General features: G+C 49.2%; 1 protein-coding gene across 3 annotated transcripts; it reads left to right on the top strand.

Annotated features, from left to right (window-relative positions):
- The first annotated feature begins 2,839 nt into the window (after positions 1-2,839).
- Positions 2,840-15,813, top strand: PRELP (proline and arginine rich end leucine rich repeat protein). 3 transcript variants are annotated; one of them, XM_065539920.2, is made up of 3 exons: positions 2,840-3,022; positions 11,818-12,806; positions 15,357-15,813. In XM_065539920.2, the coding sequence occupies exons 2-3, from the start codon at positions 11,834-11,836 to the stop codon at positions 15,530-15,532; spliced, it is 1,149 nt and encodes a 382-aa protein (XP_065395992.1). In that variant the 5' UTR covers positions 2,840-3,022; positions 11,818-11,833; the 3' UTR covers positions 15,533-15,813. The 3 variants fall into 3 exon arrangements, with proteins under 3 accessions (XP_065395992.1, XP_005540548.1, XP_005540549.1); XM_005540491.5 differs by having other exon boundaries at positions 2,840-2,972; XM_005540492.5 differs by having other exon boundaries at positions 2,840-2,962.
- Positions 15,814-16,051: the final 238 nt, after the last annotated feature.

Here is a 16,051-nt window from a genome sequence, read left to right on the forward strand (position 1 = left end):
GTCAGAGAGGGAGAGGGACATCTTCAAGGTCATACAGCATGCAGCGGGACAAGAACCTGGCCCCCTGGCTCCGAGGATGGTGACTGTGTTGAACTGGAAAGTGCTTGTCCTGCCTAAGGTGTTCAAATCCATTTTTGAAAAAAACCAGTGCTTCAAAATATACCAGTAGCGTTTGTGGGAGTGGGGAACACAGAAGAAACAAGATTGGCCATGAGTTGGTAATTGTTGAAGCTAGGTATTAGGTAATGGGGATATTAATACTATCCTGTGTAAATATGTGTACGTTTTAAAATTTCCACAAAACTTTTAAAAAATTAATGTGCTGTCAAAAACAAATTAGATACTCAAGCTATATTAAGTCCACAAGCCACTGATTAGCAAACTCTATTCTGGACATTCCTGAATATCCTGCTGGCCATATGTATACTTCCTTCCAATTCTCTCTGCATAGCGTGGGATGTGGGAGATAGGAGAGGGGGGAAGGGAGATAACTGGCTTGGTCAGGGCTTGGAAGTTGGCCATCCATTCCCAAGGGCATAGACTCTTGGGATTTGGATGGATCTCATACAGATGGACGCAGGTGACACCCCTGCCCCTGCCCATATAGTCTACACTCCTTGTAGTCTGTCTATCCCCACCAGCACTCTACCCGTCCTCCCTGCACCTCACTGTACTTTGCTCACCTCATTTTTTGAGACAGGATCTCGCTCTGTGACCCAGGCTGGAGGGCAGTGGCATAATCAGCTCATTGCAGCCTTGGTCTCCTGGCCTCCAGTAATCCTCTCACCTCAGTCTCCTAAGTAGCTGGGACTTCAGGTGCACACTACCACACCCAGCTGATTTTTAAATTATTTGTACAAACGGGGTCCCCCTATGTGGCCCAGGCTGGTCTTGAACTCCTGGGCTCAACTGACCTCCTGCCTTGGCCTCGCATAGTGCTGGGATTATAGACATGAGTCTCCGTGCCCGGCCAGTCTTTTTGTGCACTCTATCATCTACCACCCACCATACAAAGGGAAACAAGCAAATCTGAGGTCTGATGTTCCCAGCCTGCAGAAGACGCCATATCCCATCTGCATGAGAACTGAAGCGCATGAGCAGCCTGGCAGAGCCACGGTTAATGTGAACCTGGAGAGGAGCCGTGCTGCCTTCCAGCAAGACCTCACCAGCTGGGTGTGAAGCCATGAGATCTGGGGTGGAATGGGTGTTGGAGAAAGGTCTGAGCTTTATTTTTCCTTCTTTTCTTAGGCTGATTATCATTCACCACAATCCCTTTCCTAAACCCTACTATCTTCCCAGTTTATAAAGTGCTCTCACATTTACAATATTTAACCTTCCCAACCCTGTGAGGTCAATATTATCCACATTTTATAAATGAGGAAACTGAGGGTCCTCATGATCAAGTGATTCACCTAAGATCACAGAGCTTGTGAGTGGCTGAGCCCAGGGCTGCAGACCCTAATTTTAATGTTCTGTCCTCTACCCCATATTGGGGAGGGCAGGCAGGCAGTCCCCTGTCACTGGGCTCTGCAGCTCTCCATGGAACCAGTAATAGAGAAGAAAATTGCATTGCATTTTCTAAGTAGTGAGCTGGGATGGCAGGATTTTTTTTTTTTTTTTTTTTTTTTTTTTTTTTTTTTTTGAGACAGAGTCGCACTCTTGTTGCCCAGGCTGGAGTGCAGCAGGACGATCTTGGCTCACTGCAAGCTCTGCCTCCCGGGTTCAGGAAATTCTCCTGCCTCAGCCTCCCTAGTAGCTGGGATTACAGGCACCTGCCACCACACCTGGCTAACTTTTTGTATTTTTAGTAGAGACAGGGTTTCACCATGTTGGCCAGGTTGGTCTCGCACTCCTGACCTCAGGTGATCTACCTGCCTCTGCCTCCCAAAGTGCTGGAATTACAGGCATGAGTCACCGTGCCCAGCCATGGCAAGAAATTTTGATGGGCATCTACTGAACTGCAAGTGTGTTGTGCTTTCTTAACTGAGGGGCATTGTTAGAGGATTGTTAGAGGTAATGGTGTTACTTGAATGGGTCTTCTGGGGTGTTGATGTGCACGGGGGAAATTTCGATTTCCCATCACTTTGTGTGATGACCACACAGCCCCTAAATCTCACCTAAGTGTGATATAGAGAAGCTGAAAGAAGCCACTGCATTGTCCACATGAGCTAGGAACAGTGACTTTAGGTCTTACATTAAATCTTAATTCTGCCTTAACTTTGCTGTGCAACTCAGGCCAGACTTCTCCCTCTCTGGTTCTCAGAACAGCTCTGGCAGCCAAACCGAAGTTACCTCCTATGCCAGCTTGAGACTCCACTCCCTTTGCAACCTCCTGGAGAAGATAACTTAGGGAAAGACTGTCACTGCTCAGAGGAAGCATCCCAAACCCCTCACTGGTTTAGGAATTTAACACCATGGAGCAACGGCCCCAGAAGGCAAGGCAATTGTCAGGAGGAATTAAACAGGCTAGTGCTGGACCCAGCCATCCGGTCCTGGCTTACACAGAGGTTGCTTTTCATGCCTTTTCCCTCTGTTAATTTGGCTTGTTTTCCAAACATGGGTCAAACAACCCCTCTTCAGAAGTGGCAGCAGCAGAAGGAAATGTTATTAAAAATGAGTCTGTTAGTGGGAATGGTGTGTGGATGAAGTCTTCGGGAGTTTTGGCTGCCAAATAAAGACTTTATTGTCATTCCTCCTTTCCCAAGCTCCCTCCCTCTCTCCTCTCCTCTCCTCCCTCCCTCCTCCCTCCTCTCCTCCCCTCCCTCCCTAAGATCTGCCCCTCCCTCCCCCTAAGCTAACCTCCCCACCCCAATAGGATCTGGTGGAAGAAAAGTGAGGCAAACACAAGCACGCACACACCACTGGGAGATCAGATCTTCTAGCTGGCTCTCTGCTGCCACAGCTCCGCCGAAGGGAGGGGGTGGAAGAGGAGGACTAAACTCAGAGCTGAGAGGAGAGGCAGGTGTGTGCAGGTAAGCCCAGTCGGGAGATGGGCAGGAGACTCGGAAGAATCTTTCATCCAGTAAGTTTCCTCCTGATCTGTCCATTTACTGATCTAGTCTCTATCCTCTTACTCCTTCCTTCCTCCCACCTCTTTCTCCTCTCAAATGAGTTCAAATTTAGTCTTCCTAATTTCTTTCCTAAGCCTCTTCCTCTTCTTTTCATCACTCTATACCCCTATATTTGCTTGCTGCAAAAGTTAAGCTTTCCTGCTACAGATGTTTGTTGTAGCACAGTGAGCCACGCTGCACAAAGTGTCTCTACAGATCAGGTGTTTCCATAGAAACTGGACTCCAGCACCCATTTCTTTGCACCTTTTGTGTATTGTCACACACTGTGGAAGTCACACACATCACACGGAGGCTGCACTTTCACTACCACCACCCCACATGGCCATACAAAATGAAGACATCCTGTCCATTCACCTCTGCCCTCTGCATCTGACATGCAGAGCTAGACCACATCGTCACCAGATAGCAGCGGACACACACACACAGGCACACATGTTCCCCGCATCTTGTCTCTCGCCCTTTCACACACCTCCCCAGCTGTGAGAACAACGGCAAAGTACGTCTTCCCGTCGAGATGGCAGAGCCAGAAGAAAATCTTGCATCCCAAGTCCAGGCTGAATAGGGAGGAGATAAACAAGAGTGGGAGCTGGAAGGGTTTCTTCATTATTTAGGGCTTGACTGGGTAGGAGGGAGAGAAAAGTGGCTTTTTCCAACCTGCACAGGGTCTTCTCAGCAGCTTTGAATTTCTGTCTCACCGGTCCAAACCACTTGGCTTTTGGAAAGAAAGAAAAGCAACCCAGTTCTCAATCCTTGCAGGTCCTAATTCCCAGCTCTGCGGACAGTTCATTTTTTATTTTTTATTTTTCCTGCAGGCAGCCAGAAAAATATTTTTCTTTAAAGCCGTTCTGAAATTATTCCAACTATTCAGGTTGGCAAAAGGTCCTGTGGCAGAGGAGAAAAAAGAACAAAAAGGCGGCAGTTCCTTAAGCAGTTGGGGAGGGGAAAACTGAAGGGTGGCCCCTCTCCTGCTCCCCTGCCCATTTCTCTCCATTAATAGAGAGGGGCTGTCCCAAGGCAGGCAGGGTAGAGGGAGATCAGGGTCCCACACACAGCTGATCTTCACAATCACCTAAGGGCAGGAGAGGGAGGAGTGTGGAAGGCTTACTAAAAATACCGATGTCGGCTCTCACTACAGATCTACTGAATCAAGACCCAGGAGTCGTGTTTTAATACTTCAGGAGATTCTGATGGTCCACCAGGGCTTGAGAATCAGGGGCCTGAGAGAGAGCTTTGCTGTCATTTTTAAGCTCAAGACTCTGGCAGTGTTAGCTGGGCAGAAAGACTGTGTCCTGGAAAAGGAGCTCCAGAGTGTCCCAAATAGGCCATCCCTTTTTTTGGGGAGTGGGAGTAAACAGGGTAGAGCTGTCTCCCTCTCTCCTCCTTGCAAGCACAAGCAGCCATATATACCACAGAGGAACATTCTGGTCAGAAAGTTCCCCCAAGATGGCTCCACAGAGCTTCTGTTTCCCCTCACCTGCTCATCTGCCTGCCCCAGGACCCCAGGAGCACGTGCTGGGCTCTTCCCCTGACCCTTCTAGGCCCTGCTCCTCCTGCCCAGCAGCCGCCTGTCTGGGCTCTCACAGAGGGTGGGCTGAACACTTTCTTCATTCCCCTCCACCTCCCTAGGGGGCAACCCCATTTATCAGGCATGTGAGTGAAGCATTTCAAGGCTGGAAGGGGCAAAAAGCTGGGTGCAAAAGGCTGGGAGAAGTCACGAATCACAGTGGAACTCCACGGCCTGCTGAGGAAGGCAGACTTGCACCTTCTCTGGCCAGTGTCCCCTCACCTGTTGCAGAACACATGGGTGAGAAGGTAGTGAATGACAGGAACTCTCATTTACTGCTGGTGGGAAGGCAAAATAATAAAGCCATTTTGAAAGACAAAAAAAAAAGGCAAAAAAAAAAAAAAAAAAAGACAGAACAAGCTTTCCCTAGGTGGCTGGGGGCTTCCAGAGTCTCCTCAATTAGTGTTTCTGAGACCCAAGTGTGATCTCACAAAGCCACAAAGGGGAGGAAGTTGCTCTGTGTGGAAGAGCTGGTACCCCACCCACAAGGATCCCTGCCTTTGAGCAGTGCATGGGGGCTGCCCTCTAGCCAGGCTGGAGGAAAAGAGACCCCATTGCTTTGAAATAATATCAACAAAACCTTAACATTCACAGAACACTCACTTTGCGTGTATTGACTCATTTAACTCTCAAAACAGAAAAGAATGTGTTAATATGCCCATTTTACAGAGGAGAAAAGCAATTGCTCTGCCTAAGCCTACCCAGCTAAGCATCTGAAGAACTGCAGGGTTGGGTCTCAGATCTATAACCACTCAAGGCATCAGACACACTCTTCTAGGCTTTCTTCAAGGGTTGGAGATGCTGGGGGAGCGGGGCAGAGAAGGATATGGTGGGTGGCAGGGGCAGAGAAGGATATGGTAGGCGGCAGGCTGTCAGAGAAAAGTCGTCTCACCCTGGTTTCTTCCCCACCACTCAGAATGGAAAACTTGCTCTTCTAGACTAGTGGCCTGAGGCCAGAAAATCTTCATTCTGTTTACACTTTGCCTTGTGGTAGACACTGGGGAGACAGATGGTCTCTCCATAATAGTGTTATTTTTATTTTTAGCACTTTTTGATCTGTAGTGCATTTTAAAGCTGCTAACCACACTTGCTTCTGACAACTGGGTAAGGAATATAGGTATAGGGAAGATTCTGTTATTCCCATTTTACAGATAAGAAAACTGAGGCCCAGAACAGGGTTCATATCACTAGGTATGGTGGAGGGGTGAGAATCTTCTCTTCTAACTAGTATGCACCTAGCAGACTCTCCTCCCACTGCCCCAGGCAAGCTCATCCTTCTATCATTTCACCTTCCTAGAAAGGGGCATCTGAAGTCATCACGCCCCCATAAGGCTCCTTTGTTATCTCAGGACCCTATCAGCCCTAATGGGGGCCTTGAAGGGGCTTCAGGCTCACTCCTCTGCTAACTGTGCTCATAAATTGGCAAAGACTGCTTGATTCTCTCTGCTTTCAACCCCCTTCTGGACTACAGGAAGAGATAAAGAGAGCAGGGTGGCTTTCGACATCTAGGTTGAGAACAGAAAGAAGGCAAAAAAGAGAGAGGGATGTTCCAATGTTCACAGGCACAGTGCTGGGTCAGAAGCAGCCCCATTCTCTACCGCAGGGTAGCTCTGGGTCAAGGCATGGAGGCTTAGGGGTGACCAATTAGACAGGAGATCTGACAAGTAAAAAGAATGCCAGCTCAGGGTGCAGAGTAACCCTGCTGCTAACCCTGCCTAGCCCTGGGAGACAAACCCAACCTCATTCCCAGCCCAACCTCAACCTCTCCATACAAAGCCAATTAGCCTTAAATAGCTGCTCCTAATGTCTTGACCAATCCATCAGGACTTCCACCCATCCCTGCTCTGAGCAGAAACATCCCACCAGTCCTGGGTTTTAACAGTAAATTAATGAGAGAGATAGGGAAGGGGGCTATCTCACTTTAAAAATCAAGGAGTCCATGGGGCGCTGTGGCTCATGCCTGTAATCCCAGCATTTTGGGAGACTGAGGTGAGCAGATCACTTGAGCTCAGGGGTTTGAGACCAGCCTGGGCAACATGGTAAAACCCCATCTCTACAAAAAAGACAAAAATTAGCCCGGTGTGGTAGCGCATGCCTGTAGTCCCAGCTACTCAGGACGCTGTGAAGGGAGGATCACCTGAGCCCAGAGAGGTTAAGGCTGCAGTGAGCTGTGATTGCACTACTGCACTCTCTAGCCTGATCAACAAAGGGAGACCCTGTATCACCAAAAAAAAAAAAAAAAAAAAAAAATTCAAACCGTCTCTCTGGATAATCTGCTCTTTATAAACAAATAAGTAAGTAAGCCTCTGCCACTTGCAGATATTTTGCACTTTATAACATGCCTTCAAATGCATGATCTCGTTTGATCCTCACACAGATGAGAAGCCTGGGTTGGAGAGTCAGAGCCAGGAGTCAAGCCCAGATCCACAATAATTGGAATTGAAATTAGAATTTAAAACTCTCTTAGGGGCTGGGCACAGTGGCTCACACCTGTAATCCCAGCAATTTGAAAGGCCGAGGTGGGAGGATCACTTGAGCTTAGGAGTTCAAGACCAGCCTGGGCAAATAGTGAGACCCCCATCTCATTTTTGTTTAAAGTGAAAAAAGAAAAAAAAGAAATTAAGATTCTCTTAGGAAACGTTCTCAAACGTGGAGAGTGAGTGTTGGGTTGGGCAAAGCATAGCTTTTCTCTTCCGTTAAACAGCAGCTTTTCCAGAACCGATGGTGGAGAGCAGAACTGCATGCAGTTGGCTGTTGTAGGTGGTCAACAAACCTTCACTGATTGAGCAATGAATAGAGCCCAGTAGAAAGCTGTGGGTGGAGAGGTGCACTTGCGAAAGCATAAGAAAAATTTAAAAACACACATGGACCCATCCTAAGGAATCTTATGATTGGACAGAATTTTCTAGAAGGCAGGAGCATAGAGTGAGGCTCTGAGGCTTTGTAGGAGGGACTATGACTACCCATGGAGTCCAGGTACCCTCAGTCTGTCACATGGATTCTGGTTTTAGAGACCTAGGACATCACGGAGCCCTGCCAGAGAGAATGGCTGTGCTGTCAGCTGTGACAACTTCTCATCCTGCCTCACGGCAAAGCTCCAGCAGGAAGAGGCATCACCCCATGAGAAAAGCCTTAGAAATGAACGCTATTTCCTTAAGAGAGAAGCATCCCTGCACTTGGAATGGTTCTGATTCAGCCCTGGGGCTGAGGGAAGGGGAGGGGAGCAGGTTCAGCTTCCCCACAAAACTTGCTCGTGGGAGCGTTTCCCGGGGAACCTCCTATTGGCTCTGGGATCGGCTTGGGTAGGCCCAGAGGTTTGGAATGTAAACAGGTCAGAGGACTAGTGAAAAGATAAGTGCCCAAAGGGTCTGGTGCTGCACACGGGGATGAGGAAGGCCTGTGTTTACTGTGGATGAGAAGGCATGCGTGGTTAGCCTGCTGGGTGGAGCTATGAGTGACCTGCCTGTTCCTCTCACCCCTGACGATGAAGACCAGGGCTGTCCTGGCACTGAGCCAAGGAAACCCCCCGCTCCCCCCCACCCCAGCACAGGTCACAGCCACGATGCCTCACTGCTTTTGCTGGAAGCCCTGGGCAAATTTGTGCCCAGTCCCTGGCATATGCTTTCAGTGACAAAGGCAATGAAGGGATAAAGGAAAACCCCCGCCAGTGCTGGGAGCCTCCTTGGGACAGGGTTTCTCATAGTATGAAAGATTTCTTGCTCATTTCTAGGCTTCTGGGAGATTAGAAAATAATTTTTTTTAATCAGGGTCACAAAAATTGAGGCTTTTAGAAATGTTTGTTTTAGAATACTAATGCTTTAACCACCCCCTTAATTTATATGCAAGATGACTGTTCTGTTTTCCAGAAAATAACAGAACTTACACAATGTTAATTCATAGTTCACCAATTACAAGTGAAGCGGGGTTCAGCCAACAAGACTCAAGCTTAAAGTTTTGCAATTAATGCCTTCTCTTTTTAATCCTTGCAATGTATCTCTGAGAATGTTACATCCTTAACAGATTAAGCCAAAAACTTAACTGCAAGATCCTTTGTGATAGGAGGCCAGGGAAAATGGCCTTCCAGACCCCCATGGAGAGGCCTGCCTTGGAAGAGACCACCTTAGAGGGAGGTGGAGAAGCAACAGAGGCTGAAGGACAGTCTCTGCCCTCCTTCCCTCCTGCCTTCCTTTTTTCCTTCCGATACTCAGTGTACTGCATAAGGGCTCACATACGCACACAGAGGATAAGTGAGTGAGTTTGCTTATGTGATGGAACCTGGACAGGTGTGTGTGTGAGAGTGTGCAGACTGGGGGGTCAAGGGTGTGTGTGTGTGTGTCCATGTGCATAACCTGCGGTGAGACACCCTCCACCCATCCATGGCTAAGCTCTTCTCTTTCCAGTTTCTTGTCACATTCAGCTTCTGAGCATCTGTCCTAGAATTTAGCAGCTGTGAGTGGCTTCTGTTGTCTTCCTTTGATCAAAGCCAGCAAGGAGCCAGGCACTGGGTCAAGCAAGAAAAGAGTCTAAGCTGACATGGGTTCAGAGGGAAGGCAGGAGAGGCAGAGTGTCTGAATCAGCACAGTGATCACAGGGTCCAGACGCAAGCTGGAGACATACTCTAGCCCACCCTATCTCAGAGAAGCTTGCATCCCCCGTATGTCCAGACCTCGAAGCAGTGGAAGGGGCACCCCAATTCTGAGGAAGAGGCAAGGAGGGCCAGTTGAAGCAATGTGAGAATGGGGATCCTGGCTGGGGGTGTCATAGGAATGATAGCCTTGGAGAGGGGAAGGTATAGGGCATCCCCTCCAGGGACCCTTCCTAGCCTAGGCCAGGGGGATGCCCGTGGGAGCTGCCTATTTCTGTCTGCAGCCATGAGTCTGTTGTTATTTCTCCAGTTTCAGTTCAACTCAAACCACGTGGCCTTATCTGGAGGGTCATCGGGGCCAATGGGAAGGAGGGCAACACCAAAACATCCTTCAGCTCCATATTTCAATGTCACTGAGGCTAGTGGGAGGTTCTTCTTGATATCCCACCTCAATACCACCAACTCCAAAGGATATGGGAGAAGCAATATCTGATCAAAAGAAAGGAAAGTGTTTTCTCCACATCTTTCAATCCCTTCCCTGTTTACTTTCCTGGGAGCCTCCACATCTGGGGAGACATTCTTGGCATATTTCCCAATGGCAAAGACGAGTGTTCTCTGAGCCAAGTGCAGGGAGTGGGGAGAGGGGTGAGGAGGCCCAGAGCATCTGTGAGCCAGGGTGGATGCAAAGGTGTTGGCAGCACTTCCCTCCCTTCCCAAGATCCCACTAGCTCTCCTCTGGAAGGGAGGAGGCCTTGGTTCTTGTCCAAGGCCTAGGTTCTTGGGTCTGCTGTTAAATAGCATCCTGGCCTTGGCAAGCCACTTCTTCCCTCTAGTCCTCAGTTTTGTAAACGGTGGGGTCTGGAGTTGATTGGTGGATGGAGCAGTTGAGGCTGAGCCAGAACCACATCTCCAGAATCCCGCCTGGCGTCTTCAGCAAGCTGGAGAACCTGCTGCTCCTGGATCTCCAGCACAACAGGCTGAGTTGATTGGTGGATTTCAAGCCATTTTTAGCAAAGAAACATGTCCCCCTCCCTCCCACACCAAATGAATGCTTTGGGTAAACCTCATTATATATAATAGGTTTTTTAAAAAGAGAGCTGCTGAGGTTGACACAGGGGTGGGTTGAGGGTACCCCAGGCCCATCTCCTCAGTCTCCTCCCCACAGGGGTGCTCCACAGAAATGAAGGCAGAGTTGGAAAACCACTATGTTATGGGATCTTTAAGGACTTTTCTGGATTTAACCAGGACTATGGTTCATAGTCCTAACTGTGGACTATGGTTCATACATCCTAACATCCCTCTCATGAAGACACTGATGATTTTCTCAGCCTGCGAATGGGAGGACTGAGGGCCAGAGTGGTTAAGGATCTTCTCTGACAAGCCCCAGGACTCCTGACTCCAAGTCCAGTTTCCTTCCTTCCTTCCTTCCTTTCTTTCCCTCCTTCCTTCCTTCCTTCCTTCCTTCCTTCCTTCCTTCCTTCCTTCCTTCCTTCCTTTCTTTCTTTCTTTCCCTTCCTTCCTTCCTTCTCTTTCTTTCTTTCTTTCTTCCTCTCTCTTTCTTTCTTTCTCTCTCTCTCTTTCTTTCTTTCTTTCCTTTCTTTCTTTCTTTCTTTCTTTCTTTCTTTCTTTCTTTCTTTCTTTCTTTCTTTCTTTCTGTCTGTCTGTCTGTCTGTCTGTCTGTCTCTCTGTCTGTCTTACTTACAGAGTTTCGCTCTTGTTGCCCAGGCTGGAGTGCATTGGTGCAATCTCGGCTCACCGCAACCTCCTCCCGGGTTCAAGAGATTCTCCTGCCTCAGCCTCCCAAGTAGCTGGGATTACAGGTGTCCACCACCACACCCTGCTAATTTTTTGTATTTAGTAGAGATGGGGTTTCTCCATGTTGGTCAGGCTGATCTTGAACTCCTGACCTCAAGTGATCCACCTGCCTTGGTCTCTCTCCCAAAGTGCTGGGATTACAGGTGTGTATACCACCACCCAAGCCCCAGCCTGGGCCCAATGTGCTTTTTTTTTTTTTTTTCTTTTTTTTTTTGAGACAGAGTCTCACCCACAGAGTCTCACTCTGTCGCCCAGGCTAGAGTGCAGCAGCGTGATCTCAGCTCATTGCAAGCTCCTCCTTCCGTGCTCACGCCATTCTCCTGCCTCAGCCTCCAGGGTAGCTGGGACTACAGGAGCCCTCCACCACACCCAGCTAATTTTTTGTATTTTTAGTAGAGATGGGGTTTCACCATGTTAGCCAGGATGGTCTCGATCTCCTGAACTCGTGATCTGCCCACCTCGGCCTCCCAAAGTGCTGGGATTACAGGCGTGAGCCACCGCGCCCGGCCCCCAGTGTGCTTTCTACCAGCATGCCCCCTGCCCTCTTCAAAGCAGGCTCAACACATCAAGTGGCTAAGCCAATGGCCAAAGAATCCAGAGCCTCAAACCCTTGTTACTCCCTCACCTGCTGGGTACAGGCAAACAAGGAGATGCTTCTACAGCTCCCCAAGCTCTGCCTATCTTCCCTGGAGGTCTAGTTCTGCCCAATTCTGGCTTCAAAAACATGACATCTAGTTACTGAGGGCCCAAGGCTAATGACCTCCTGTGTCTTCTCCCTGCAGGTGCATCACCTAGATCATGAGGTCACCCCTCTGCTGGCTCCTCCCACTTCTCATCTTGGCCTCGGTGGCCCAAGGCCAGTCAACAAGACGACCAAGACCCGGGACTGGGCCCGGGCGCAGACCCAGGCCCAGGCCCAGGCCCACACCCAGCTTTCCTCAGCCTCATGAACCAGCAGAGCCAACAGACCTGCCTCCTCCCCTCCCTCCAGGCCCTCCATCTGTCTTCCCTGACTGTCCCCGCGAATGCTACTGCCCCCCTGATTTCCCATCTGCCCTCTACTGTGATAGCCGCAACCTGCGAAAGGTCCCTGTCATCCCGCCCCGCATCCATTACCTCTATCTCCAGAACAACTTCATCACTGAGCTCCCGCTGGAGTCCTTCCAGAATGCCACAGGCCTGCGATGGATTAACCTGGACAACAACCGAATCCGCAAGATAGACCAGAGGGTGCTGGAGAAATTGCCTGGCCTGGTGTTCCTTTATATGGAGAAGAACCAGTTGGAAGAGGTCCCCTCGGCCCTGCCCCGGAACCTGGAGCAGTTGAGGCTGAGCCAGAACCACATCTCCAGAATCCCGCCTGGCGTCTTCAGCAAGCTGGAGAACCTGCTGCTCCTGGATCTCCAGCACAACAGGCTGAGCGACGGCGTCTTCAAGCCCGACACTTTCCAGGGCCTCAAGAACCTCATGCAGCTCAACCTGGCCCACAATATCCTGAGAAAGATGCCGCCCAGGGTCCCTACCGCCATTCACCAGCTCTACCTGGACAGCAACAAGATTGAGACCATCCCTAATGGATATTTCAAGAGCTTTCCCAATCTTGCCTTCATTCGGCTTAACTACAACAAGCTGACAGACAGGGGACTCCCCAAGAACTCCTTTAACATCTCCAACCTGCTCGTGCTCCACCTGTCACACAACAGGATCAGCAGTGTGCCCGCCATCAACAACAGGCTGGAACACCTGTACCTCAACAACAACAGCATCGAGAGTGAGTGGGGTGGGCCAGGGCGGGGCCGAAGGCAAGGATGTTGGCTTGTGTAGCGCCTCCACCCTCTCTAGGGAGTCTCAGGGTGGGGTGGTATAAAAAGCATCCACTTTGGCACTGGACTTCAATTTATGGCCTTGCCACTTGCTATCTGGGTGACCTTGAAAAGATATTTGACCTCTCTGGGAAGTTTCCTCATCTGTAAAGTGAGAATGGTAATAATACCTTCTTTCACGAAGGTGATATGAAGACGTAATAGTTTAATACGGAGAAAGTGCCCAGAATACCATACCTGGAGGGACATAGGTTTTCTTCCTCTATTCTTCCTCAGCCCCAGTTCCTTGGCAACTGGATCTATAGGTAGGGTAGACATGGAATATACTCCTGGACATTATACTAAAGACAGAACAGAGACATTTAAATACCTATCCTGAAATGTCCTGGGCCGGCCCTCTGCAGAAACCTGCCCCTATGGGAGGATGCTTCTTCCCAACCCTGAGCCTGGGTTTTTATTCAGGGTACACAACTGGTAAAAATGTGGCAGTCAGGAAAAGAAGGTCTGTATGCTGGTGCTTTCTGAATCTATCGGGAAGGGTGCAATGTTTAGGTGGACTTAAGGGAGAGTTTGCCTGACTGACATTTACAGGGTCCTGAACTTGGAGTATCAGTTGCAGCCCAGGAGAGGAGGTTGGAAGTTGCAGTTTTGCTTCAATCAAAAATTTCAACTCTGAGCAGAGCATCAGCAAAAAGTTTTAGAAGTGAAATAATATTTTCTGGTCCTTGAACAAAATCAGCCTACATTCACACAAGGGATGCAGCAGCAGAAGGAAAGAGGGATTCAGGGAGAAGAGAAGGACCCTTAGAATGATATTTGGGGATCCTTAGGTTCCAAGCCAAAGAATGAGAGGGAGATTGTTGGTGTCTCTACCGACACCAACAATGGGCGAATAGATCTGTTTGCTCATTTGGGATAATTTCAAGAAGTAGGGGAGGATTTTTTTTAATCTTACAAAAAAAAAAATGGGAAAAGGGGAAGACTGTCTAATTTTACCCTGGAGACAGTACACTAAAATAAAACACATTACCCCCAGGAAGCTATGAGGCCGAAATACAGACAGAAAGGATACCTTGATTAACAAATGGCTGATAGGTCTCTACCAGATTATGGAAGAACAGGTTGCTAGAAGATATCCCAGCCTTCTAAGGTTGAAGTGAGAGAACTCACACCTCATCCACATGGGCCCACCCCATCCAGCCTGTCTCCTGTGTCTTTCACAGACAGAATGGGCTAAGTGAGGGCCTAGGTCAGTGTGACAATTACGTTCTTCACAATGACCGTAATGCTGCCACTGGTACTGTCCTCAAACAGCTTGCAAAATGCCTTTGCCAACATTCTCTCCCCTGATTACAGGGCAGGCACCACTCTTACCATTTCACAGATTGAAGAACTCAGCATCAGTGTGGCTAGGCAACAGCCAGCCCCAAGCTCATAAGAGAAAACCCCTGTGTCAGGGCCCTTCTGCTACTCCAATGGTGAAGGAGAAAGAGCAGGAAAAGGAAGAGGAAGACAATTACAATGAAGATGATGCCTGCTCTTCCTCCTCCTCCATAAATAAGTGAGGCAAGGCTTAGGGAGAATAAAACAGTTCATTTAAATGCTGGCATGCCTGGTGCCACCGGCATCTAACAAGATGTGATGGAGGAAATGGAATCTCAGGCCACAGACCCTTCAGAATCAGTAGGCTCATCATGTCCCTGGGGCTCTAGAGCTCTCCCCAGACCCTCTTTCCTCTTCCTGTCATCCCTATTTCAGTTACCATCTTTTGCCCATCCTCATGTCTCACATCCAATTCAAAGGAAAACCTGCAGAGTAATTTTCACATCCATCTGCTGGCTTCAGATCTCACCTTACTCCATAGCTTCTCCACACTGTAGCCAGATTCATCTTTGTACAGCATAAACCTGAACATAGGGATCCCTAAGGACCCTTCCAGATTTAACACTCCAGGATACCATGGTTCAAGTATCCTATTAATAACATTGCTCTCATAAAGACAGTCCCATTCACTGCCGTTCCTCAGACCAGAGACCAAAAGCCTCTTAGTGAAAGACTGTTTGAAAGCCTAACTACCTTCCCAGCTTACTCTCCTTAGTACACCACATTGCACTATTACTATTCCCAGATTCGCCCACAAGCAGAATTTTGGCCTCTACAACTTCATTCAAAGATTCCTCTATCAGAACACCATCCCCCAGGTCTCCACCTGTTGTAATCCTACCTATTCTTGAAGGCCCAGTTCAAAATTTACTTCCAATTCTCTAGAGTGAACTTGTAATAACAGTTGTTGATCAATTCCAACTTAATTCAATTTACAAATGAGTAAACTGAGTCTGGAGGTCAAGGCAGCTCATCTGTGATCACACATTCCCAAAGCTAGCCAGTTTCAGAGAGAAGTCTACAGTCCTTGCTCTCGGGTGTCCTCCCCCTTCCGCTTCCTCATCTTGGCCGCCAGCCTCCACTCCCTGCTGATTTCTCGTCTTCTTTTTCCGTAGAAATCAACGGAACCCAGATTTGCCCCAACAACCTAGTGGCGTTCCATGACTTCTCCTCGGACCTGGAGAACGTTCCACACCTGCGCTACCTGCGGTTGGATGGGAACTACCTGAAGCCGCCCATCCCGCTGGACCTCATGATGTGCTTCCGCCTCCTGCAGTCCGTGGTCATCTAGGCCCTACTCTGCCACCGGATCTGCTCTGACCGCACTTGAAGGCTGGGGCCCAGGCGCCTGTGCCCGCCATTCATTTTCTCTCTCTCCCTTTCTTGCTCCCAGCTTTGCCTCCCTTATCCCACCCTCAAGGCAGGGAAAAACCATCTATTCTTCTGCAGCCTCAGGAGCGAGACTTCCAAGGGCTCGGTTTGGTCCCACCCAGTTGAAAGACACCCAGTGCACACCCAAACTCCTGGCCTTCTGTGGTTTCCCTTTGTTCCAGAAACACAGATGTGTCTAAAGACTTGGTGTCCCCTTCTCTCTCCTCCCCCACCCGCCACTCCTGGGTACATCTGGGCCGTGGACTGACATCTGATCTTAGTTCTGGCCGAGCAAGCAGCCGGGAGGTAAGGTTCAGAAAGTTCCCCTGGAGACTCCTCCATCTTGGGCAGCTCTGGCTCAAAGAGGCCGAGAAACCCAGTTCTCCTGGGCCAAGGATCCCTTCTGGCAAAGCTGCTGCTCCGCCGCGCGGTTCCCTGG

Source organism: Macaca fascicularis, chromosome 1 (assembly GCF_037993035.2).
Source record: "Macaca fascicularis isolate 582-1 chromosome 1, T2T-MFA8v1.1".
NCBI classification, from domain to species: domain Eukaryota; kingdom Metazoa; phylum Chordata; class Mammalia; order Primates; family Cercopithecidae; genus Macaca; species Macaca fascicularis.

Coding starts and splice junctions, on each gene's coding strand:
- PRELP (XM_065539920.2), top strand. CDS start 11,834: ATGAGGTCACCCCTCTGCTGGCTCCTCCCACTTCTCATCTTGGCCTCG. Junction 12,807..15,356: donor CAACAACAACAGCATCGAGA/GTGAGTGGGGTG, acceptor CTTTTTCCGTAG/AAATCAACGGAACCCAGATT.